General features: G+C 46.0%; 2 protein-coding genes across 2 annotated transcripts in view; one reads left to right on the top strand and one right to left on the bottom strand.

The window, feature by feature from the left end:
* The window catches only part of LOC147449413 (ABC transporter A family member 7-like), a 71,443-nt gene that overhangs the window by 27,239 nt on the left and 22,211 nt on the right, over window positions 1-21,993 (bottom strand). The window contains exons 7-9 of the mRNA XM_086521858.1: window positions 21,084-21,242; window positions 20,823-20,985; window positions 20,293-20,418 (exon numbers count right to left, since the gene is read on the bottom strand). Of these exons, the coding sequence (XP_086377984.1) occupies window positions 20,293-20,418; window positions 20,823-20,985; window positions 21,084-21,242 (448 nt within the window). The remainder of the gene's footprint in view (window positions 1-20,292; window positions 20,419-20,822; window positions 20,986-21,083; window positions 21,243-21,993) is intronic.
* Window positions 9,318-11,203, top strand: LOC147449414 (uncharacterized). Its single transcript, XM_086521859.1, has one exon. It carries the CDS (start codon window positions 9,318-9,320, stop codon window positions 10,098-10,100), a length of 783 nt encoding a protein of 260 aa, XP_086377985.1. The 3' UTR covers window positions 10,101-11,203.

Below are 21,993 nucleotides of genomic sequence, written 5' to 3'. Positions count from 1 at the left end.
AATCACTGAAACCACTCAAAAAAGTTGACTTGTCTTTATCTAAGGTAGACAAATTAGATACAACTTGAGGTACTTCTTTTGCAAAGATCAAGTACGTAGAAAGATGATTCTTTATTACAGAGGAAAGAGCAGAAGCAGAAACAACTGGAACAGACTCGCCTTTAAACTTTACATCAAGGACATGAGTCTTTCCTCTAGGTACAAGGGTAATCTTTTTGTTGTAAGTATCCACCATAGCATGCAACCTGTAACACCATGGGATACCCAATAACACATCACAGCCCTCAAGCAGCATAATATGAAATTCTTCCGCATCCACATAGCTCTGAATGTGCAGACGAAGCTTTCCCAGAATGGGAGTAACAGGCTCTGAATGTCCTTGGCATGCCAAACCTGCTTCGCCCGTCATACCCATCTCCTCTGCACGAATGCCCAACTTTGATGCCAATTCTGGTGATATGAAATTTGCACGGGCTCTTGGATCAAAGACAACCAGCACTGTCTGGTCTCTAACTTTGCCCCAAGCTCTGCACAGCTCCGTGGCATCTGTGTTTGGCTGATCTCCAACCAATTCTAGAACAAGTCCTGCACTCGGCTTTGGCTTCTTCCCTTTATGGTCTGACTTGTCATCCTTATCCTGTGACTTCTTCTGTGGGCACTCATTTGCAAAGTGTCCTTACTGTTCACAAAGGTAGCATTTCTTGGCCTCCCTACGAGCTTTCCTTTCTTGAAAAGTTTTGCCAAAAAAATGCCTTTTTTGTCCTTGTCCTCAATTCCTCTGAAAGTTTCAAACTTCACTCCCTGCCCACCTTCCTTGTACTCCTTAGGCTGACTCAAAGGAGCCACATTATCATAAATAGGTGCCTGTAACAATGGTGCTCCATGAGTGTTCATTCCAGCACTCGCATCAATTGTTTTCCCTGTCATGTCTGCATTTTGTACGTATGGCTGCGAAAAACCAGCCATACCAAATTGTATTCCAGGCACTCGAAACTGGCCATAGGCACCCTGAAAACCTGGTTGGACACCCATGTTCGCGTACATAGGGTTACCCATGCCTGTTTGCATTGTCCCGAACACATTCCCTGGCATATAACCTGTGGAAGGTCCAGCCATAGCTTGAAACACTAAACCACCTCCAAAATAACCAGGATAAGTATTAGGTAATGGAAGGGTCTAACTCATAGCCTGTTCATTGCTCCCTTGACCATTCACAAACAGTTCCTGTCCAGCTAAAGCAAGTTGCTTTGGATCATTGGACACCGCTAGTTGCTCAACCACATGGGCTTTCCCTCGAGCATCATGAGTCCTCTGCGCATTGGAAATCTCCTTTTCCAGCAACGGCTCAGTCATTCCCTGTGTAGGAGGCTTAAAACCCTGTGTCGGAGCCTGTAAGAATTCCTGCATCCTTGGATTTTTAGCCAACTGCTGAAACATGTCCATGCAGCAACGCAGTTGAGTTCTAAACAACCTGTCCTCTTCTTGAAGAGTTGAAGGAATTTTCTCTCTGCCATGTGAGGAAGATCCCTCTTCAGGTACTTGGTCTCTCTTCTCTGCCATATCGACAAGCTCTGTGTTGCTTTCACCCACAACAATCCACGCTGCACTTTTTGAAGAAAAAGTGACTATCCCGTCGATGGAACCATATAACCGGCCCGTACAACGTAGAGGGCGGTACTATTTCAATTACCTGTTAACTTTACACAGAGCACTGAGAAGGGAAGAGAACACAGTTGCGTCCAGCGACTAGAATGTCACGGCGCACACGAGACCGACACCCTGTAGGCCCCAAAGACTGGCACCCCTTTCGGTATTTCTTTATTCAAATTAAAGTAGACGATCCGACCACTTCGCACAAGCTTTCACAAAGCTGTCCAAGCCTGGCAAGGGCTGAAGACCCACGTTTTTGACCGGATTTCGACAGCATAACAACGCAAAAACCCCTGTAGGTCAAAAACACCTGTCTCGGACGGATTCCCTCGATATCTGGCAGCTTTCTGGTGAGCTGTCACAGAAATTCAGCGGGCTGTAACTCTCTGTTTTTCACTGCCGGGAGCCCAAAAGCCTGTACACGCATCCCAAGGCTCTCACGAGGCTCCCCCGATGTTCCCTTGCAGTTTAGGTGCGAAACCCTAAACCTGCAGAAAAACACAGCAAGGTGTAATTCCTTGTTTCGGATCGTTTTTAGTGGAGCGAACACGCCTACGCGTGTCCCAAGGGCCCCCGCACGCAATGGGAGAGTTCCCTATGTGAATTGGACGAGTTTTCACGCGAGAAAACTCTCCAAACTCGCAATCTTTCGTGATGGAACTGTGCGTACCTATGGGGGATTAGCAATTAGCTAATCCGGTTCCTGTTCAGAAGACTCTTGCCTTGGCAAACGCGCATAAACCCCCAGAACTGTACATAGGTCAAATGAGAAGCCCACTAGTGCGGCATAACATACTGTACGTAGGGGAGAAAGAGAGCAGTATGTAGCGTGCGGGGCAACACTCCCGTCACCATACTGTGCATAGAGGGCAAGGTAAGCATTCCATAGCTTCTGTACCTGCTACAATCCACCTGAGGCTGAAAATGGCACCCCTTTGTTGATATGCAGCTCGTTTTTGCCTCCCAAAGTTGCAGAATCGCTCACAGGTTGACACGTCGCCCAGTTTCCGAGTTTGGGCTTTCCTTGCTAAAAATATCTCAACTGGGCCGTCAGTTGACTTGGCAGCAGAGCAATAAAATGTTCCCCTTGTCATTCCAGAGCTAATGACGCGAACACATTTTCCGGTCAAAAATAGCAGTTCCCTAAATTTTAGGAGATGCTTCCATGGCGTCCCTATCGGTCTCCTGACCATCATTGCAGACTACCATTTGACCAACATCTACAATGTGGGTTAATTTACTGGCCCCTTTCAACTTATAAAGTTGCAGTGACTTGACGAGTGGCCCAAATTCCAGTTTGGCGCACACGAGCTTCCATACTCATCAGAATTTAGTGCTAATTGGCCCGGGCAGTCCCTGTCTGACCGACCTAGATCCCCGATGTGAGAAACCCATTTGGCTGCAGCCATTTCACACTGGCCATGCAATGTCCACTTGCACCTTTTCAAGGGTTTTGGGACAAACAAGTAAAAATAAAATAAATATATCTAATACTTATTTACGGAAGGCAACAGGAAAAATATACCTCCTGGTGACAGCAACGCAAGCCAAAAAAATCTCTTGTTCACACACACACACACACACACACTCACACCCACCCTTCCTCTCTTCCCCCCCTCTCGCTCACCATCCTCTCTCTTTCTTGCTCTCTGTGTAGCAGCGCAAGCCAAAAAAATCCCTCTCGTTTACCTGCCCACACACACACACACACACCCCACCTCAGCCTCTTTCTCCCCATCCCTCGCTCTCTCTCTATATCTCATTCTCGCCACTCTCTCTCTCTCTCTCTCTCTCTCTCTCTCTCTCTCTCTCTCTCTGTATAGCCAGCCCGAGTCAGCCATGAAAAAAAAAATCTCTCTCTCCCCCTCGTTCCCACACACACACACTTGCCAACATACTCACACACAAACACAACCCTATACACACACACACACACACTTTCAACCTCAAACCCCTCTCTCTCTCTCTCTCTCTCTCTCTCTCTCTCTCTCTCTCTCTCTCTCTCTCTCTCTCTCTCTCGCGCACAAACATGGGGCCAGCACAGTAGATTATGTCATGACTTCACCATGCTTTATTTCTAATATCGAGGACTTTAAGGTGGGACCCAGACCGGTTGGGATTGCAGTGGATCATGCTCTCTTGACCTTATCAATCTCCTTCCAATACAATGCCTCTCAAGTACAAAGGAAGAAGACGCACACAAGATATACTTTCACACCAGAGACTGATTCAGTCTATGTGGAATAGATCTATAGTAGGATGTGGGCAGCCGAGCGAGTATATACTGTACAGGAGATTACTTCTCAGCTAACAGAGATACTACATGGAGCAGCACAAGAGGCATACCCACATACTCAGCCTGATCAGAAAAGAGGATCTGGGAACATGCCTCAAAACAGTTGGTACGACGAGGAATGCAGAGAGACGAGAACCCAGGTCCAGAAAGAGCTTACACTTGGGACCATCACACATAAGCAGTCTCGGAGTTCTCTTCGGCGTATAGTACGTCGCAAGAAAAGGGCATTTTTAGCCAAACTGGAGAAGGATTTATATCAGCTCTTCTTGAGTCAGGACTCACATGAGGCCTGGCGTTTATTTCACGAGCACTCATCGCCTCCGACAATTACTTCTCCTGAGATTTGGGGTCAATTTATAACATCATTATATATGGTATCTGGACAGCCTCCATTACCAGATCCGCTAGAGCCATGCCCTGCTACTAGTACTTTCTTTACTACGGAAATGGTGGAAAAAGCCATTGATAAGATGAAGACAAGAAGAGCATATGATCATGAGGGTCTAGTAGCAGAACATTTGATCCATGCAAGGGATCTACTTTCAGAAGTCCTTGCTCGTCTGTTTAATCGGGTCATGTTTAATCGGGTTCATTCCACCGTTGGAGTAAAGCAGGGATGCCCACTGTCCCCTACTTTATTTGGTGTGTATATAGATGAGGTATCAGATTACATTGATAGAGAGGGTGACAAAGGTGCTCAGCTTGCAGGGTCATGGATCCCTTTGTTGTTGTATGCAGATGATATTGTATTGATAGCAGAATCACCAGATGGAATGCAGAGGCAATTAGATGCATTACATAAATTCGCGGAGGACAACGGACTGTCGGTGAATTTGGGTAAAACCAAAGGTATGGTGTTTAACACCACACCGTAGTGGGTTAGGAGATCGGCACCTACATTTGCATATGGCCAGGATACAGTAGAGTACACAGATGCATACACATACCTTGGTGTGTTATTTGCAAGACCGAAGTTTACTCTTAAGAAAGCAACGGAGGCTAGATTGTCCACAGCCTCTACAGCCTTGGGAGGGTTGGAGAGGATGTGTTCACAAGTGCAATTTCAGGAACCACGAACAAAACTTTGGCTCTTTGATACTATGGTGGCTTCGGCTATGCTTTATGGGGTCCAGATTTGGGGACCATCTGTGGATCAGGATAATTGGAAGCCAATGGAGAGACCTTTGGTATCTATGATTTCCCGAATGATTAGAGCCAAGGCCTCCGTACCACACGCGATTATCCGAGCGGAACTAGCTGCCCCTCCGATAGAAATTGAAGCTCTTACCAGATCAGCGTCCTTTATACATGGTTTGTGGGATACAAATAATTGCCGATATACTAGATTGGCCCTCGAATCCTCTCGACAGTTAGCAATGAAAGGGGATACATCATGCTGGCATGCGCAACTGTCTTCGTGGTTTCAGAGACACGGGTTCAGTATGGAAAGATTACCCCCCTACCAATACTCTCTTGAGGCTCCATCACTGGCAATTACACGAACGGAGATTAATAAAATCATCCGTCAGGATCTTATACACTTGGATACTAAGAGGACATGGGTAGACCCTACACAAGAATTGGGCACGAAGATGGCCGACTACAAAGAAAACTTCCTACAGCTATCTGAAGATGGATTTGTGATTCGCCCGAGCTACATGGATACCCACCTGTCTATTGGTTTGAGATGTGCTATTGGTCAGATTCGTACATCCTCACACCAGCTGGAAATTGAATTTGGCAGATTTAGGGGAATCCCACCTGAGAGCAGAATTTGCAAGTTATGCGGAATGGAGCCAGAGACAGAATTACACTACATATGCCATTGCACCGTATACTATGAGATACGTGGGCGTTTCCATTGCCTATTTAAAGAAGGCTTTGGACCTCTAGATAGAGTCATGCAATACCAAGATCAAAGATGCTTAGGCTTGTACCTACTGGAAATACATCGGCACAGGGATAACCTAATGAGAAGACAAAGAGCACTACAGCCTCAGAGGCAGATCACAGATTTCTTCGGATCGAGAGCAGCAGGAGTGGAAGGAGAAGCAAGAGAGCAGCAGCCAGCACAAAGGAGTACCCTCATCCATACCAAAGGCACCCTCATTGACAGGGCGATTGAGCTTAGGAAATCGAGACGACCACGACCGAGATGCAGAAGCACACTTCACCGGATGAGACTACAACAAAGGATTAGAAGCATTCTAGCCAGACACCCAGAATGCTCCTAAGAAGTTTATTTAATACTTTGTATTTAGTCACATTTATTTTCACACTTGCACACTTTTCACACTTAGTACTTTAGTACTAAGGTACCCAAACTTTGTAACAAATTCACCACTTTTGTATCAGTTTGATCTCATAGGTCATTCTGGCCTTTTTGAAGACGTTAATATAACATTTCATTTCATTTCTCTCCTTCTCTACTGTGGATCATATGTTCAATCTCAGATGCCTGATAGAGCAATCACGAAGCCGAGGGAGACGCCTCTACTGTTGCTTTGAGGACTTCCGCAAAGCTTTTGACAGAGTCCCTAGAGAGCGGCTGTTACAGCACCTTATATCTCTAGGTATACCGCCAGACATGATATGGTCCATATATGCTTTGTATGAGAGAGTATCAGGCAGAGTCAGATGCCCTGGTGGACTTTCAGATAGCATCACTAGCACCATTGGGGTGAAGCAGGGTTGCCCGCTCTCCCCTACTCTCTTCGGCTTATATATAGATGAGATAGCAGATTACATCAGACAGAGTGGAGGAGCACGTGCCGACCTCTCAGGCACTCAGGTACATATTATGTTATATGCAGATGACATTGTCCTACTTGCAGAGTCACAGGAGGATCTACAGCTCCACATACAGGCTCTCGGCTCCTTTTGTACAGACAGAGGGGTGACAGTGAACCTTGGCAAGACCAAGGTTCTGATATTCCACACTTCAGGGATTGTTCGGAGGAGATCAGTCTTCCCCTTTGCAGATAGCCAGATTGAGGTGGTAGAGTCATATGTGTACTTGGGCATCACGCTCACTGCTAGGACAGGCCGCTTCTCCATGGCACAGGCTGCTAGAGACCGCACCGCCCGAGCATACGCAACGCTAGCTATGCTTGAGAGGGGCTGCCATCACACACATTTTCAGGAGCCTCGCACGAAGAGCTGGTTATTTGACACCTTAGTCACTCCAGCCCTACTATATGCTGCCCCAGTATGGACCCCAGGTATTTCAGAGCAAATGTGGAGCAGACTTGAGAGGCCACAGATACTGATGCTTGCCCGGATGATTCGGAGTAAGCCATCAGTTCCCCATGATATTGTGAGAGCAGAGTTTGGTGCTTCACCTATGGTAGTGGAGGCACTATTCCAGACTGTGGGATATCTTCACAGATTGAGAGACATGAGAGCAGACAGACTACCTTGCCTTGCTCTAGAGGCGTCTCGAGAGCTAGCAGACTCAGAAGATCAGAGGTCATGGTATGCCAGTGTGACTAGGTGGCTTCAGACTTATGGTTACTCTATGGACAGATTGCCTCCTTCACAGTATGATCCAGATGCACCACGCCAGGTCCTCTCACACACTAAGAGGAAAACAATCATCACGTATGAGCTCATACAGAGATACACAGAGCAGACCTGGATTACACCTTCGCGGCCACTGGCCACGAAGATGGCATACTACAGAGACCACTTCCTCACGCTCACTGAGGATGGGTTCATACAGCGGCCTAGATACATGGACATATATCTACCGCATGGCAGAGGGTGGCCATCGGACAGCTCAGAGTATCATCACATCAGCTAGAGATAGAGAGTGGCAGAGCAGCCCGCATCCCACGAGAGGCCAGGCTATGCAGATTGTGCAGACAGGAGGTAGAGTGTGAGAGCCACTTCCTGTGCAGATGTCCCCACTATGCTGAGATCAGATCACGATACCCCATCCTGTTTGATAGACCGAGAGTTTCACTACAGTCAGTGATGACATCATTGGATCAGAGGCTGTTGGGGAGATTCTTGATAGAGATGCACCAGCATAGAGAGCGAGCCCTTGAGATGGGGGAGGGTAGAGCTGAGGACAGACAGACACAGCTCACGGATTACTTCCAGGCTCTAGCACCTACACAGACGCAGCCACAGCCACCCACATACCAAGGGATGACTCTAGCACGAGCTGAGGAGGCCAGAGCTAGACGGAGACCACGACTACCAGGATATCGCTCTCGAGCATCCCAGAGACATAGGAGAGAGGTTCAGGCCATCAGGGCACGACATGCAGCCCACATTCAGAGCAGAGCAGACGCTTGACCTAGCTCACATAGCTAGACTCATCACATCAGGCTCGTGGATGTATCAGATACTACACCCTACCCTCACCACTGGCTGGAGCAGACTCAGCCACATACACCCTACACCCTCCTCCCTCCTATCACAGTTGTATATTCTATCATGTATACCGGATGTTTTGTTATTACCTGGTCACACTACATTTTGTACACAGGATGCTTTGTTATTACCCGGTCACACACCCCATTGTATATACCGGATGTTCGATTATTACCCGGTCACACCCCCATTTTTGTTACTGTGCACGCACACAGGATATCCAGCGGATATATACTTTGTACATTGATTTGTCTCATAGGCCAGTTCTCTTTGGCCTTTTGAAGACGTAAATAAAATCTTTCTTTCTCTCTTGAGCTGAAGGAAGCCATGCCCACACACCGACTCCAAGGGTCGCCACACAAGAGTAGGGTATCCGTACATATGGAACTCTCCCTAGAGAACGCACTATAGGCTCTCTCTTGCTCTATCTCTCTCTCCCTCTCTCTGTCACACGGTCACCATCTCGCCAAAGCTAAGGTTTCCTATAAATACCACTTGAATCAAGATTTCCCTCACATCTTGAGGGGTTTCCATCATCTACGTCTCTCTCTCTCTCTCTCTCTCTCTCTCTCTCTCTCTCTCTCTCTCTCTCTCTCTCTCTCTCTCTCTCTCTCTCTCTCTCTCTCTCTCAGCGCGAGCTGGCCTGTGGAGGGGACGACCTACTGCTACTGAGGTGACGAGTTGCGTGCTGTGGAGGTGACGACGTGCTGCTGTTGTTGGGGATGAGCTGCACGCTGGGCAGGTGACGACCTGCAGTGGAGAGCAGCGCGCTGGGCCTGTGGGGTAGCAAGGTCAGCGGCAGCATAGCACCTTCAGCACCTACAGCGACTGACGTGCATACCCGCAGCAACAACACACCCAGCTGTAGCCTTGCACAGAAATTTGCAACAGGGCAACACGCAGGTACTCACTCTCTCTCTCAACATTCAAGGGGATGGGCTGTAAACACTAGGCTTCCCGTGCGCTCAGCCTCGCCTCCTCGAGCTCGACAATGGCACCTCTTGACAGGAAAGAAGTGGAGGACATGATAGCCAGAGCTATCACACAGGCCAAGAAAGATGCGGACAAGGCACTGAACGCCGAAGTAAGGAGGATGACGGAAAAGATGAAGCAGATGGAGGATAACGTCAGAGGCCTCACAGAAGAAAAGGAGGCCTGGAAGAAAGCATTCGAAGAACTCCGTGACACCTCCAACACGGAGATACACCGTATACAAGAAAGCATCAACCACCTCCGGATCTCGAGGGAAGAGGGGGAAATCTCGAGCTTCGAAGACATAGAAGTAGAGATCAAAAATAAATGGAAAGCAGACATCAAAGAAGAGATCCAGACAGAAATGGAGGCCAAACAATCGGGATGGGTGGAAGTAGTTAAAAAGAATATCAAGAAGGAGGTATGCGAGGAGGTTCACATGGGAGAGCACTTGAGGGTTCAGCTTACTCTCGAGGAGGAGCAATTGCGCCAGATGAGGAAACACAATGTTAGGATCACTGGCCTTAAAGAGGGACCTTCAGCAGAGGAGGATGCACGAGAGCTTTGTAGCCAACTAGGCTACAAAGAGACTATGCCTTTTACAAAGGCATGGCGAGCCGGCCGTGACACCACTCGAGCTCGCCCGTTGATCATGCAGTTACGAGGAGATGAGGACCGCACCACCTTTTTTCGCAAAAGGGTGCTCTTACGAGGCCTCCAAGGCGGCCATATCTTTATGGACGAGGACCTCACTAGGATGCAGATCGAGCACAGGAAATCATGCATGCCCAGGGTCCTTTAGGCACGGAAAGAAGGTATAAAGGCCTTCTTTCGAGATGGTAGAATCTTCATCGACGGCCGCCCAATCTCATAGGGATTCGGGACCTATGAGACACATACACTAGCACAGGAGACACCACTCAGAGGGGCACTCCGGAACTGCAATGGTTCTATATGGACACATCCGGAGCGCCTAGAGGAGATCATCAGTGAGCATGACTTTGTATGTTTTACGGAGACACATGAGAGCCCAGAGAGAGGACTACCTGTAGTCACAAGATTCCAGTGGGAGTCGACTTACAGGACCATCACCAGACAGAGTACAGCTCGGGGGTCAGGAGGGGTGGCCATACTATTCAAACAGAGCTTACACAACCGGATACAGGTGATGAGTAGAGACGAGGAGGCATGCTATATGTGGGTACGGCTAGAGCTCACCCACGAGAGAGGGCTATACATTGCCATATGCTACTTTTCACCACATGGATCGTGATATGCTATCCAGGACCCCTACTCCCGACTGTCGGAGGACATTTCTCACTACACATCACTCGGGGAAGTCCTCCTCATGGGGGACTTCAACGGGAGGACACAGAGCCGACAGTGTGAGATCTATGATATGGAGCAGCCGGAGATCATGAGGGCACTTGATGCAGAGGACATGGGGGTGAGTAGAGTGTCTGCAGATGGGGGACAGGACAACACTGGATATGGCAGACACCTTCTTGAGCTTGGCAGCAGGCACCATCTCGTTATTTATAACGGGATGGCGAGGTGGCCAGATTCTGGGGGATTCACTTGCTTCCCACACAGTGGCGGAGAGAGCACAGTAGACTATTTGTTGGGCTCTACCCAGACAGCAGAGCTTATACACTCCTTCAGCATTGCACGCACACCGATAGGGGCGGATCATACTTATCTCACATTCTCCCTTTTTGCTACACAGCTTGCTGACCCCCTCGCCTCCCCCCCTCACACTTACACTACCATTTCTTTCACTCATGAGCTCACTCCTGTTTATATACATCACCTGCATGAGCACCTTATACACTTAGACCCCACAGCCCCTCTGGACACACTCACCACACACATTACATCCATCTTACACGAGTCAGCCACTCAAAGTTTCCCACATCGCATACACACACCCCCTCCATGCACTGGCACTATGCCACAAAACAGGTGGTACGACGACGAATGTCGAGATCTACACAGACACCTACATATACTGGAGATCAGAGGGGAGATTACACATCGCCAGGCTCAACGCAAGATACAGACACTTACCCGTCGTAAAAGACGGGAGTGGGAGGAGCACCAGTATTGGGACATCTATCATTTACTCATGAGCAAGAATAGTGCTGAGGCATGGCGTCGGATCAGACCTCCCAGGCCATCCACTCCTATTCAGGACCCAGCGGCATGGCACAGATATGCCGAGAGCTTATACGAGATCCCAGGACAGCCACCCATACCTACGCCATCGGCTACCCGACCCACATCATCTACTTTCTTCACCACCCACATGGTGAAGAAAGCTATATCCCACCTACAGCATGGGAGGGCTAGAGATCAGGCAGGCCTACAGGCAGAGCATCTTATATATGGCTGTGATGCATTGGCACCACTCATTGCCCACCTCTTCAACCGCGCGCTTTCAGAGGGATTCCCAGAGTCGTGGACAGCGCACACCATCATGCCTATCCACAAATCTGGGGATGCCATGGATCCTAGCACATATCGCACTATCATGATTGGTCCTATACTGGCCAAACTATATGGCGCGGTTTTAGAGGAGGAGCTCAGTTCTCTAGCAGAGGGAGAGGGCATGAGGACACCAGGACAGGCAGGCTTCCGCCGAGCTTTCTCTACTATTGATCATATCTTCACCCTTTGTTGTCTGATCGACCAGACACGGGTGAGGAAGAGGAGATTATATTGCTGCTTCGTTGACTTCCGCAAAGCATTTGACACAGTACCTAGAGAGAGACTTTTCCGATGTCTGGCTGCGCTTGGGATTGGAGAGGAGATGGCATGGGGGATCTATGCATTGTATGAGCATGTATCTGGCAGAGTGAGATGCCCGGGTGGATTATCTGACACCCTTGTGAGCACCATTGGTGTGAAACAAGGTTGCCCCCTATCACCTACACTCTTTGGTCTATACATTGACGAGATTGTAGACTTCATCTTGCACAGGGGTGGAGAGGGTGTGGATATTGCAGGGACTACTGTACACATACTCTTATATGCAGATGATATTGTCCTGATGTCAGAGACGGCAGAGGGACTACAACTACATTTGCAGGCCCTGGATGATTTCTGCTCACAAAGAGGACTCACGGTGAACCTTGGCAAGACCAAGGTTCTCATATTTCATACATCGGCTCAGATTCGCCGACAGAGTAGATTTACAGTAGCTGGAGGGGATATAGAAGTGACAGGCTCATATGTATATCTGGGGGTTACATTCACCGCAGCATCAGGGACCTTCTCCATGACACAGGCAGCCAGAGATAGACTTACCAGAGGATACGCATCACTAGCTCTGATGGAGAGACAGTGCCACCAGGCCCACTTCCAGGAGCCCCGGACGAACCAGACGAAGGGGTGGCTCTTTGACACACTGGTCACACCTGCACTCATGTATGCCTCGGCCATTTGGGGACAGGGACTGGCAGACTCAGTATGGACACAAATAGAGAGGCCACAGATTATTATGGTCTCCACGATGATTCGCAGCAAGCCATCAGTTCCACACGACATTATTAGAGCTGAGCTGGCTACACCACCGATGTTGGTAGAGGCACTCTTTTAGACTGTTTGCCTTCTTCGCAGATTCAAAGATATGGATCCAGATAGGATCTCTCATAGAGCCTTCATTGCATCTAGAGAGATGGCACAGGCAGGGGACACTAGCTCATGGTATGCCCAGACAAGAGATTGGCTAGCTCAGCACGGTTTTGATATTGATAGACTACCACCACTCCAGTATGACACCCAGGCCCCGACCTATACCCTCTCACGCTCTGAGCAGAATAGGGTCATCAGACAGGAGATATGGCATACATATATTCAGAGGACATGGCGCAGGCCCACAGACACCCTACCTCCTAAAATGCTATATTACTATGAGCATTTTCTGAGGTTCTCAGAGCAGGGATTCATTGAGATTCCATCATACATGCAAGAGTACATGCCACACCGACTTCGGGTCAACATTGGCCAGCTACGAGTGTCATCACATCAGCTAGAGATTGAGAGTGGCAGAGCCAGAGGCATACCACGAGAGGAGCGTACATGCCGGATTTGCCAGACGGAGGTGGAGAGTGAGGAGCATTTTGTCATGAGATGCCCAGCATATACAGAGCTGAGAGAGAGATATGGCATTGGAGACTCATTACAGCAGCATATGATAGGCCGAGAGCAGAGGAGGTTTGGCCAGTTCCTGGTTGCGGCTTTAGAGGTTCGAGAGCAGTTGTTACAACCACGCCAGAGTCACGATAGCAGGACACAGACTACCATCACACAGTTTTTCCGACGAGCAGGACCAGACCCCCCCACACTACCTACACAGAGTAGAGGGCTTACCCTTCTGCAGGCAGAGTCTCAGAGGGCACGTCGGAGACAGAGGCTCCCAGGATACAGGACACATGGGTGTCACCAGAGGGAGATCTCGAGGATACTAACCTTACACCATCAGTATCTAGAGCAGAGTCATGTACCAGCACCAGGAGATCCAGCATTCCAGAGATACCTGAGCAAGCCACCACCGATGTACCACATTCTCTACCCTACATATGTTGCTTGTTTTTAGATACCCTCCCTATCATCTCATGGTGGTATCACCTTGCAGCCCCTAGTTGAGCCTGATGATGCGTGAGCACACCTCGACACGAGGACCCACACTATACATTGTACACCACATGCACCACCCTACCACACCCTCTTGCATAGTATAGGCTCATTTCAGTTTGTACCCTTTTTTTATTTTCCGATGCCTAGAGCATCAACACATGTATATGATATTGTCTCATAGGTCGAGTTCGACCTTTCGAAGACGTTAATAAAGCTTTCTTTCTTTTCTTTCTTTCTTTCTTTCTTTCTCTCTCTCTCTCTCTCTCTCTCTCTCTCTCTCTCTCTCTCTCTCTCTCTCTCTCTCTCTCTCTCTCTCTCTCTCTCTCTCTCTCTCTCTCTCTCTATGGTGTGCAGTATTAGTGCTACCTTAATCACTACTGTCCGCGTTCTAGCCGCTCAAAGCTAGGTGGTGCCCCCTGTTCACTTCCCGTGACGAGTTTGGTGTGCACGGTCCTAGCGTTGAGGCCGTCGGGGTCCGTTTTGCGCTTTGCGCTTGTCAGCACAGATGTCATCATGGCTCTAGCTACATGGCTTTAGCATGGACAACTTGCCTCCCTTCCACTACTCCCTTGATGCACTATCGTTGTCTCTTACACAGGTGGAGATTACTAGACTCATTCATCGAGACCTAACCCAATTGGACACGAGAAGGACATGGATAGAGCCGACACAGGAGTTTGGTACGTAGATGGCTTTCTATAGAGAGCATCTTCTCCAACTCAAAGGGGATGGATTTGTGATTCGACCCAGCTATATGGATGCACAACTATCTCATGGGTTATTGTGTGCCATGAAGGAACGAAAAGCTCTCTGAGTGCAAGTAATGGGGACATGAAGTTGCAGACGAGAGAGAGAGAAATCGACGCAGGTATTTTGCGTGTGCTGTTCGGCGCACCTTTCAACATTATGTTTTATTATTTTAGGGTATATATTATAAGGGTCAATTAAGTGACTCTAGGGGTGGTTCACACCCAAAGAATAAGTGGGTATACTAATATACAGGAGAGGTGGCTAGAGAGCCTTTAGACCCAACAACCTCCCACTTAAAGGTCCGATCTGGTACCTTTAAGTAACTCCCACTAAGTGTAAGCAATGCTGATGTTGTGTCTTAGCAAGACACCTAGTGAGAACATGTGCAGGGTTATCCTATGTTCTGACCTTTGTCAGTGTGACAAGACCATCATCCAATACCTGTCGTATAAAATGGTACCGAACATCTATGTGTTTGGTACGATCATGGAACATGGCATTCTTAGCCACGCATATAGCACTCTGACTATCACAACCAAGCAATGGAGCATGTGCTGGAAGACCAAAAGTCTTCACAAGACGGCCGAGCGAAAGCTTCTGTGACTGAAATATATTCAGCCTCTGTAGTGCTCAGTGCAACAATATTTTGCAATCTTGAACACCAAGAAATAGCTCCACCAGCCAATGTAAAGACATAACCACTAGTAGATTTCCGAGTGTCAAGATCTCCTGCCATGTCTCAATCACAGAATCCCCGCACTAACAATGTACCCTTTTCATAACATATGCACGTGTCATGTGTACCTTTCAAGCACCTGAAAATGCTCTTCATTGCCTCCCAATGTGGTTTTCCAGGATTAAACATAAACCTGCTAACAACTCCCACTGCATAAGCAATGTCCGATTGTGTAGCAACCATGGCATACATCAAAGAACCACAAGCTGATGCATAAGGAATGCTTTTCATAGCATGGACAACTACATCATCTTTTGGGCAATCATGCTCCCTAAAATATGTTCAGTTGCACCCAAATCTTTCATTGAGAAAGCTGAATTCAGCTCCTTTTTCAAAGCATTCAAAGTTTCCTTATGCTTGTCTGCGATCAACATATCATACACAAATAGGACTAGCACAATAAGACTACCATCAGGAGCCTTTTTAGTGTAAAAGTAGTGATCTGCATGACTGCGTTTGAACCCATGGTTTAGCATAAAAGTATCAAACTTCTTGTACCACTGTCTAGGGGTTTCAACCCATACAAGCTGCGTTTTAGTTTGCATACCAAATGCTATTTCCCTGGAATGACAAAACCCTCACACTACTGCATGTACAGCTTCTCATCCAAGTCACCATGTAAGAAAGCCGTCATCACATCCATTTGATCCAACTCTAAATCCAAGATAGCACATAAAACAAACAAAACACGGAGCATAGACATCTTCACCACAAGTAAAAATATCTCTTGAAAATCTAAGCCTTCCTTTTGTGCATAACCCTTAGCAACCAAACGTGCTTTGTACTTGGGTTTGTCATCAACACATTTTACCTTATAAACCCATTTGTTAGAAATAGCTTTCCTACCTTTGGGCAAAGGTACAAGCTCCCATGTATTATTTGCATATAATGACTGTATCGTAGATTTCATAGCAAGCTCCCACTTACTTTTGTCTTCACAAGACTGGGCCTCTTTGAATGTAAGAAGCTCCCCCTCATCAGTCAACAAAATGCAATCCATAGATGACTGAAACCTCTCTGGTTGCTTTCTAACACATGTAGACCTCCTCACCCAATGATCTACATTTACCGGCAATGAGTCTACATTATCCGGAATGTGTATATCATTAATTGGTGGCTCATTTTCAGCATTACCTCGCTGCTGTAATTCATTTTCAGCAAGTTGGTCATGTCGTATAATCCCATTTTGTGCACCTATTTGCTGTCCATTCTCTTGTGGCTGTTGCACAATGGGTTGCTGCTCATTTCAACATTAAAAAGAATCAAGTTTTTAGCCAAAGGTAGCTTTATGGTTGGCTGATTATGCTACCTTCTTCTTGTCAATGTCTACATGTGGAGCATTTTTCAGCAACTTAACCTCATTGAAAACTACATCTCGGCTGAGTATTATCTTCTTGTACTGAGGTATCCAAACTCGGTAACCCATCTCTCCCTCATCTCCATATCCCATGAAGATGCCCTTGATGAATTTCATGTCAAGTACGGTCCTCTGATCAATAGGCACATGCAAAAATACATCGCAACCAAAGACTCGTAAATGGTCATATGAACCCGATTTGCCATACCAAACCTCTTTAGGGATGCCATTAACTAACGCACGATTCAGAGAATGAATGTGCACATGAACTGCAGTTTTAAGAGCCTCTCCCCAAAACTCTTGAGGGAGATTAGTTGTGGACAACATGCATCTCACTCTCTCATAGATTGTGCGACTGTATCTTTCAGCCACACCATTAGATGATGGATTATAAGGGGATATCAATTCCCTCTTGATGCCATGCATCTCACAAAATCTATTAAAATCACATGATACTCTCTCCCATTATCCGTCTTGATAGCTTTGAACTTAAGTCCTTTTTGTGTGGTCACAAATGCATGAAATTCTTAACAAGCACATAACTTTTACTCTTTAGTACATACACCCATGTCTTTCTATTGTGATCATCAATGAAAGATACAAAATACCGTGCACCTCCATGTGAATTCACAGGCATAGTGCAAACATCAGAATGTACTAAATCAAGAACATGCAATTTGCGAGAGACACCAAAGAAATAAGAGAACTTCACTTGCTTTCCATAGATACAAGAGGAGAGAACATCAAGCCCTTTTTCACTCATACGGCCAAGTCTTTTGTGCCAAAGCTCCTTGTGAGAGTGAACTTTAGCTACAGCCAAAAACTTGCCAGGTAATGCCTTGCAATGTAAGTAATAAAGAGTTCCCTTCTTGCTGCCCTTTACAATTAGCATTGAGCCTTTAAGCACTTTCCAAGTGTCACAAATTGCTGTCGTGTCAAGCCACTGAAGAACGGAGCCAACCTGCAGATCCCGGCCGAGAAGCCGAAACCCTAAGTAAAGAAGCAGAAGCAGTAGAAGAAATTCCAACCAACTTATGGTTCCCATTCGATGGGGCCTAAAGTAAAGGGACCAGCACATACACACTCCAACTCACCTGCATAGAGGATGATGACATGGCAAATGTACGGATCTCCGTGAAACGCGTTGGCAGCTTTTTGGGTGCAGGTCTTTTGAACCACATGCTTTTGAGTTTACTGTTTTTCATGTAATTGCTTTTGAGGCCAAGGGCCTTTAAATAAGGCCATGGGCTCTTTCTTTGGCATGCTTCAGTGTGAAGGTGCAGGGATTGGAGTACCGGGATTGTACTCATTTGAAGCAATATAAAGAAATACCGAAAGGGACGCCAACGTTTGGGGCCAGTACTCTCTGGGGTGGAATTCAGTCACTCCGTGTCATGTGTGCTCTCTCTCTTTTTCAATTTAGTTATTATTGAAGTGCTAAAAGTCTGTTCAATCTGTTCTTTTCTATTGGCACGTGGTGCCCGTCTCTTGTGACACCAAGAGCCATCACCAAACATAGTGCAGTAACCCTTGACATCTAGCTGCTGAACTGAAAGTAGACTTTTCTTGATGCCAGGGACGTACCTAAGATCATGCAAAATCAGCTCTTTGCCATTTCCAAGTGTCAAGTGTATAGTGCCAACACCCTCAATCTCACATGCATGGTTGTTGCCGAAGTAAACTTTACCCATACTACCTGCAGTGTATGAGGCAAAGGACTCCAAAGATGGAGTAACATGAAAGCAAGCACCACTATCTACTATCCATGATTGTGACAAACCATCATGTGCTGAAAGTAATGCATCAATTACCTCTCATTTTGTGATGTACATGTCTCTTGCCATTGCCACACTATCATCATGAAATCATGAGTCAACAACAAATGCATCATCCATGTCAATGATTTCTTCAACGACCACACTCGAAACAACGTTTGCCTTGGTAACTTCCTTGAAAGAAGAGTCATGCTCATCACTTTTAGCATTATTAGAATCCTTCTTCTTCTTACCTTGTTGTTTCTTTCTTTCAAGTTTCTGCTTGTAGTACCTGCAATCGGGATTTTTATGCCCTTTGCGTCCACATTGATAGCATGTAACACCCTAGGACTTATCCCTACTCTTACTGTTCTTGCCTCTAATGTTTGTATTATTCTTCTTTTCAGACCTGCCTCTAACATTATATGCTGACCCGCTGCTTTCACCACTGGTCTTTCTTCTAATCTCTTCATTGAGAATAGAACCACGTACACCATCGAATGTCAAAGCAACATTGTTGCTTCCCAGCTGTCAAGCAAAGTTATCAATAAGGATATAGCCTTTAGCTTATCACCAAACGGCTGCAAACCAGAGTCTTGCAACTGACTCAAGATACTTGTGAAAGCACTCAAGTGTTCAGATGCAGGCTTAGACTCATCCAACTCCATGTTTACAAGCTTACGCATAAGATGCGCTTGATTCACATGAGTTGTATCTCATACGTATCTGTCAATTTCTTCCAGATAGCATAGGAGTATCAAGTCGCTTAATGTCTGTGAGCACCTCATCAGACACAGAATCAACCATCTTGATGTAAGCAATAGCTTTCTTATTAAGCCTAGCCCAATTATCATATAACAAAGCTGCAGGTTTCTGTTCCAAAAGTGCATCATTACCGTCTTTCAAAAATAAGATTCCCTACATTCTATCCTTCCACAAATCAAAGCTAGAGCCGTCAAACCTCTTGATTTCAAGAAGAGACTTTGACTCACCACTCATAGACGCATTGGAGGCCATTTCAGTGCAAAAAGTATCAAAATTTACTGCTGTAATTTTATGACAAGAGGCTGCAAACTGAGATTTTAGCCTCTTACAGGCTCAATACTCAGTGTTAAAGAGCAAGAAGTAGTAACACTGCGTTAATGGCAGCCTGCATGTTTGACGAACCCAAGGACAAGTATGCATGTAGGACAAGCAGACATGATGAAACATTGTACATGCAGAATAAGGGACAATAGGGTTCGTGGAGAATCCACTATGCTAACATATCTATGAGGAAAGGATGTGTAGGGCCTTAGCCCAGCATGACGTGCTGTTGAGAATCGCAAGTCACGAGTAGACTTCCTAGATTAACTCTATAATCTAGTCTTCCAGTGTCCTGCACAAAACATCTATTGTAGCTATCAAAAACAGACCTTTCTCACTTGTGCTTCTTGCATAACATTCCACATCCACATCACATCTCTCAAGTCTAAGAAATCCACATAATTAACATACAAAACTCATCTGGATCACCCTTCACGAGTGCACAGTTCAACCCAATCGGTGTGAAAAGCAAACATTTCTTGCATACCGTTTACAAGCAGTGTGCTAATTCATCCTAGAGCATATAAGCCACACCTTGAGCTCATTTGTAAAAAGAGCTCCAAGTCCTCCCAAACCTCACATATTTGCAGTGAGGTGGCCATCATGCATCAACCACTTCACACACAAACATACACATAGGATAAACCCATCTGTTTGACTCTGGTGCACGCACCTGTAGCTGTTCTGACATTCGAAAAGATGGTTGATGCCAGAAAACCACAAGCAATTTGTAAGTTCAAATATATAAAGTAGAAAACAACTTGCAGAGAGTACGAGTTAAGCCTGAAGAACTTCAGTCCTGCACAGCAATTCAAGTTGTTAGAAGCCTGTAATTTTATAAAAACAGTTTTCCAAGTGAATAACAAAAGCAATAGAGGCAACAAGTTTCGTAAATACGTGAATGGCCATCAAGGGCTACACAGCCCCATCAATAATGCAATTTTCTTTCATCAACCAATGGGGCCTAGTGTAACAAATGCCCTTATTTTCCCTCTCTTCTTGAGTTTCCATCTCTACTGACGAGTGAGTCCTCTCTCAAAATTAAATTTTAAACATTATGCCGAGTGTCAAATCCTCCATGAAACAAGCCTATTGCATATGTGGTGGTTTTTTTCCTCTAAAAAAATCACTGAGTACATCAATCTTGCAAAAAATCACTGAGTACATCAATCTTGCAAGAAGTCATAGAGTTCACAAACTTACCAATGAGAGATCCAAAGAGTATAAAGCAAAACATGTATACAATTGACAACACTAGAAAATAGCCATATGATATGAGCCAGTAAGGTCCATCTCCTAGTCCATGCATTTTCATCATGATTCTAAGCCTGTACTGTTTTTCATATACTAAATATGTCATGATTACCTGCATTAAAAAATTTACAAGGTTTAGTTACAGGTGATGAAGATAGACAAATGAACAAGATACACAAGATAGAGTAATACTTGAGGACAAAAGCTTACAGGCAACAATAGTTGGATTACCCACATAAAGAATAGTGGGCCCAGAAGAGAAGCAAAATCTAGTTTCAATTGCGTTTCAACTTTTGGCATCTCAGCTATAAACCACAAGGGTAACTTTGCGTCAGCTCCCTGAAGCATTCGTAGGAAAGCTTGTGCAGCCTGCAAAAACGTGTTTTCTGTAAACAAGGACAAACAAGCGAAGACTACCAGCAATTTCTATCTCCTAACCTGAAGCAAGGATCTCTACAGAAACGCGCTCACTTCAGTTTGTTACACCATTGTTATATTGACAAAAAAGAAGTTTGATATGGATTGACTCCTAAATTATGTCATCCGCGAAAGCAATTCTACAAGAAAAGGGCTGAAGCTAGAGATCAAAAATGTCCTTTAACTTCCAGCAATCAAAAGGATGTCAGGGAGAAGCACGAACAAAGGCATGTAAGCCAATGGGACTCTGAAAACCTCCAAAACTGTGGCCCTTGCAAATGATTGGAAAACCCCAATATCTCTTCCAGGGGGCAAAACAATGATAAACAGTCAAGAAAGAAGGTAACATTTCAAATGGTTTTAACCGCCCAGTATCTCATCCAAAGAGCAAAACAACAAAACACAGGCACGAGAGAAGGCAAAACTCCAATATCTCAAGGGCTTTTCCTCTCTTTGAAAAAATATAAGATACAAAATTAAAAGCCACTAGTAAGATTCTCTGTTAATTTCTAGAATCTCAGGGAAATAAACACGTCCTTCATGTCTAGAAGCATGTATCGTCGCAAGTAACATACCTCTTCACAATCTGCATCCAACCAAAGAAAATATAGTTAACATGCCTTTGGCGTTTTTCAGCATCATCTCATCCTCACAATGAACATTATCCTAGAATAGTTTTGAGGTTGGGATCGCCTTTGCATGA

The sequence above is a fragment of the Adiantum capillus-veneris genome, chromosome 10 (genome assembly GCF_014529385.1).
Source record: "Adiantum capillus-veneris isolate H3 chromosome 10, ASM1452938v2, whole genome shotgun sequence".
NCBI classification, from domain to species: Eukaryota; Viridiplantae; Streptophyta; class Polypodiopsida; order Polypodiales; family Pteridaceae; genus Adiantum; species Adiantum capillus-veneris.
This window is presented reverse-complemented; position numbering and strand designations above follow the sequence as displayed.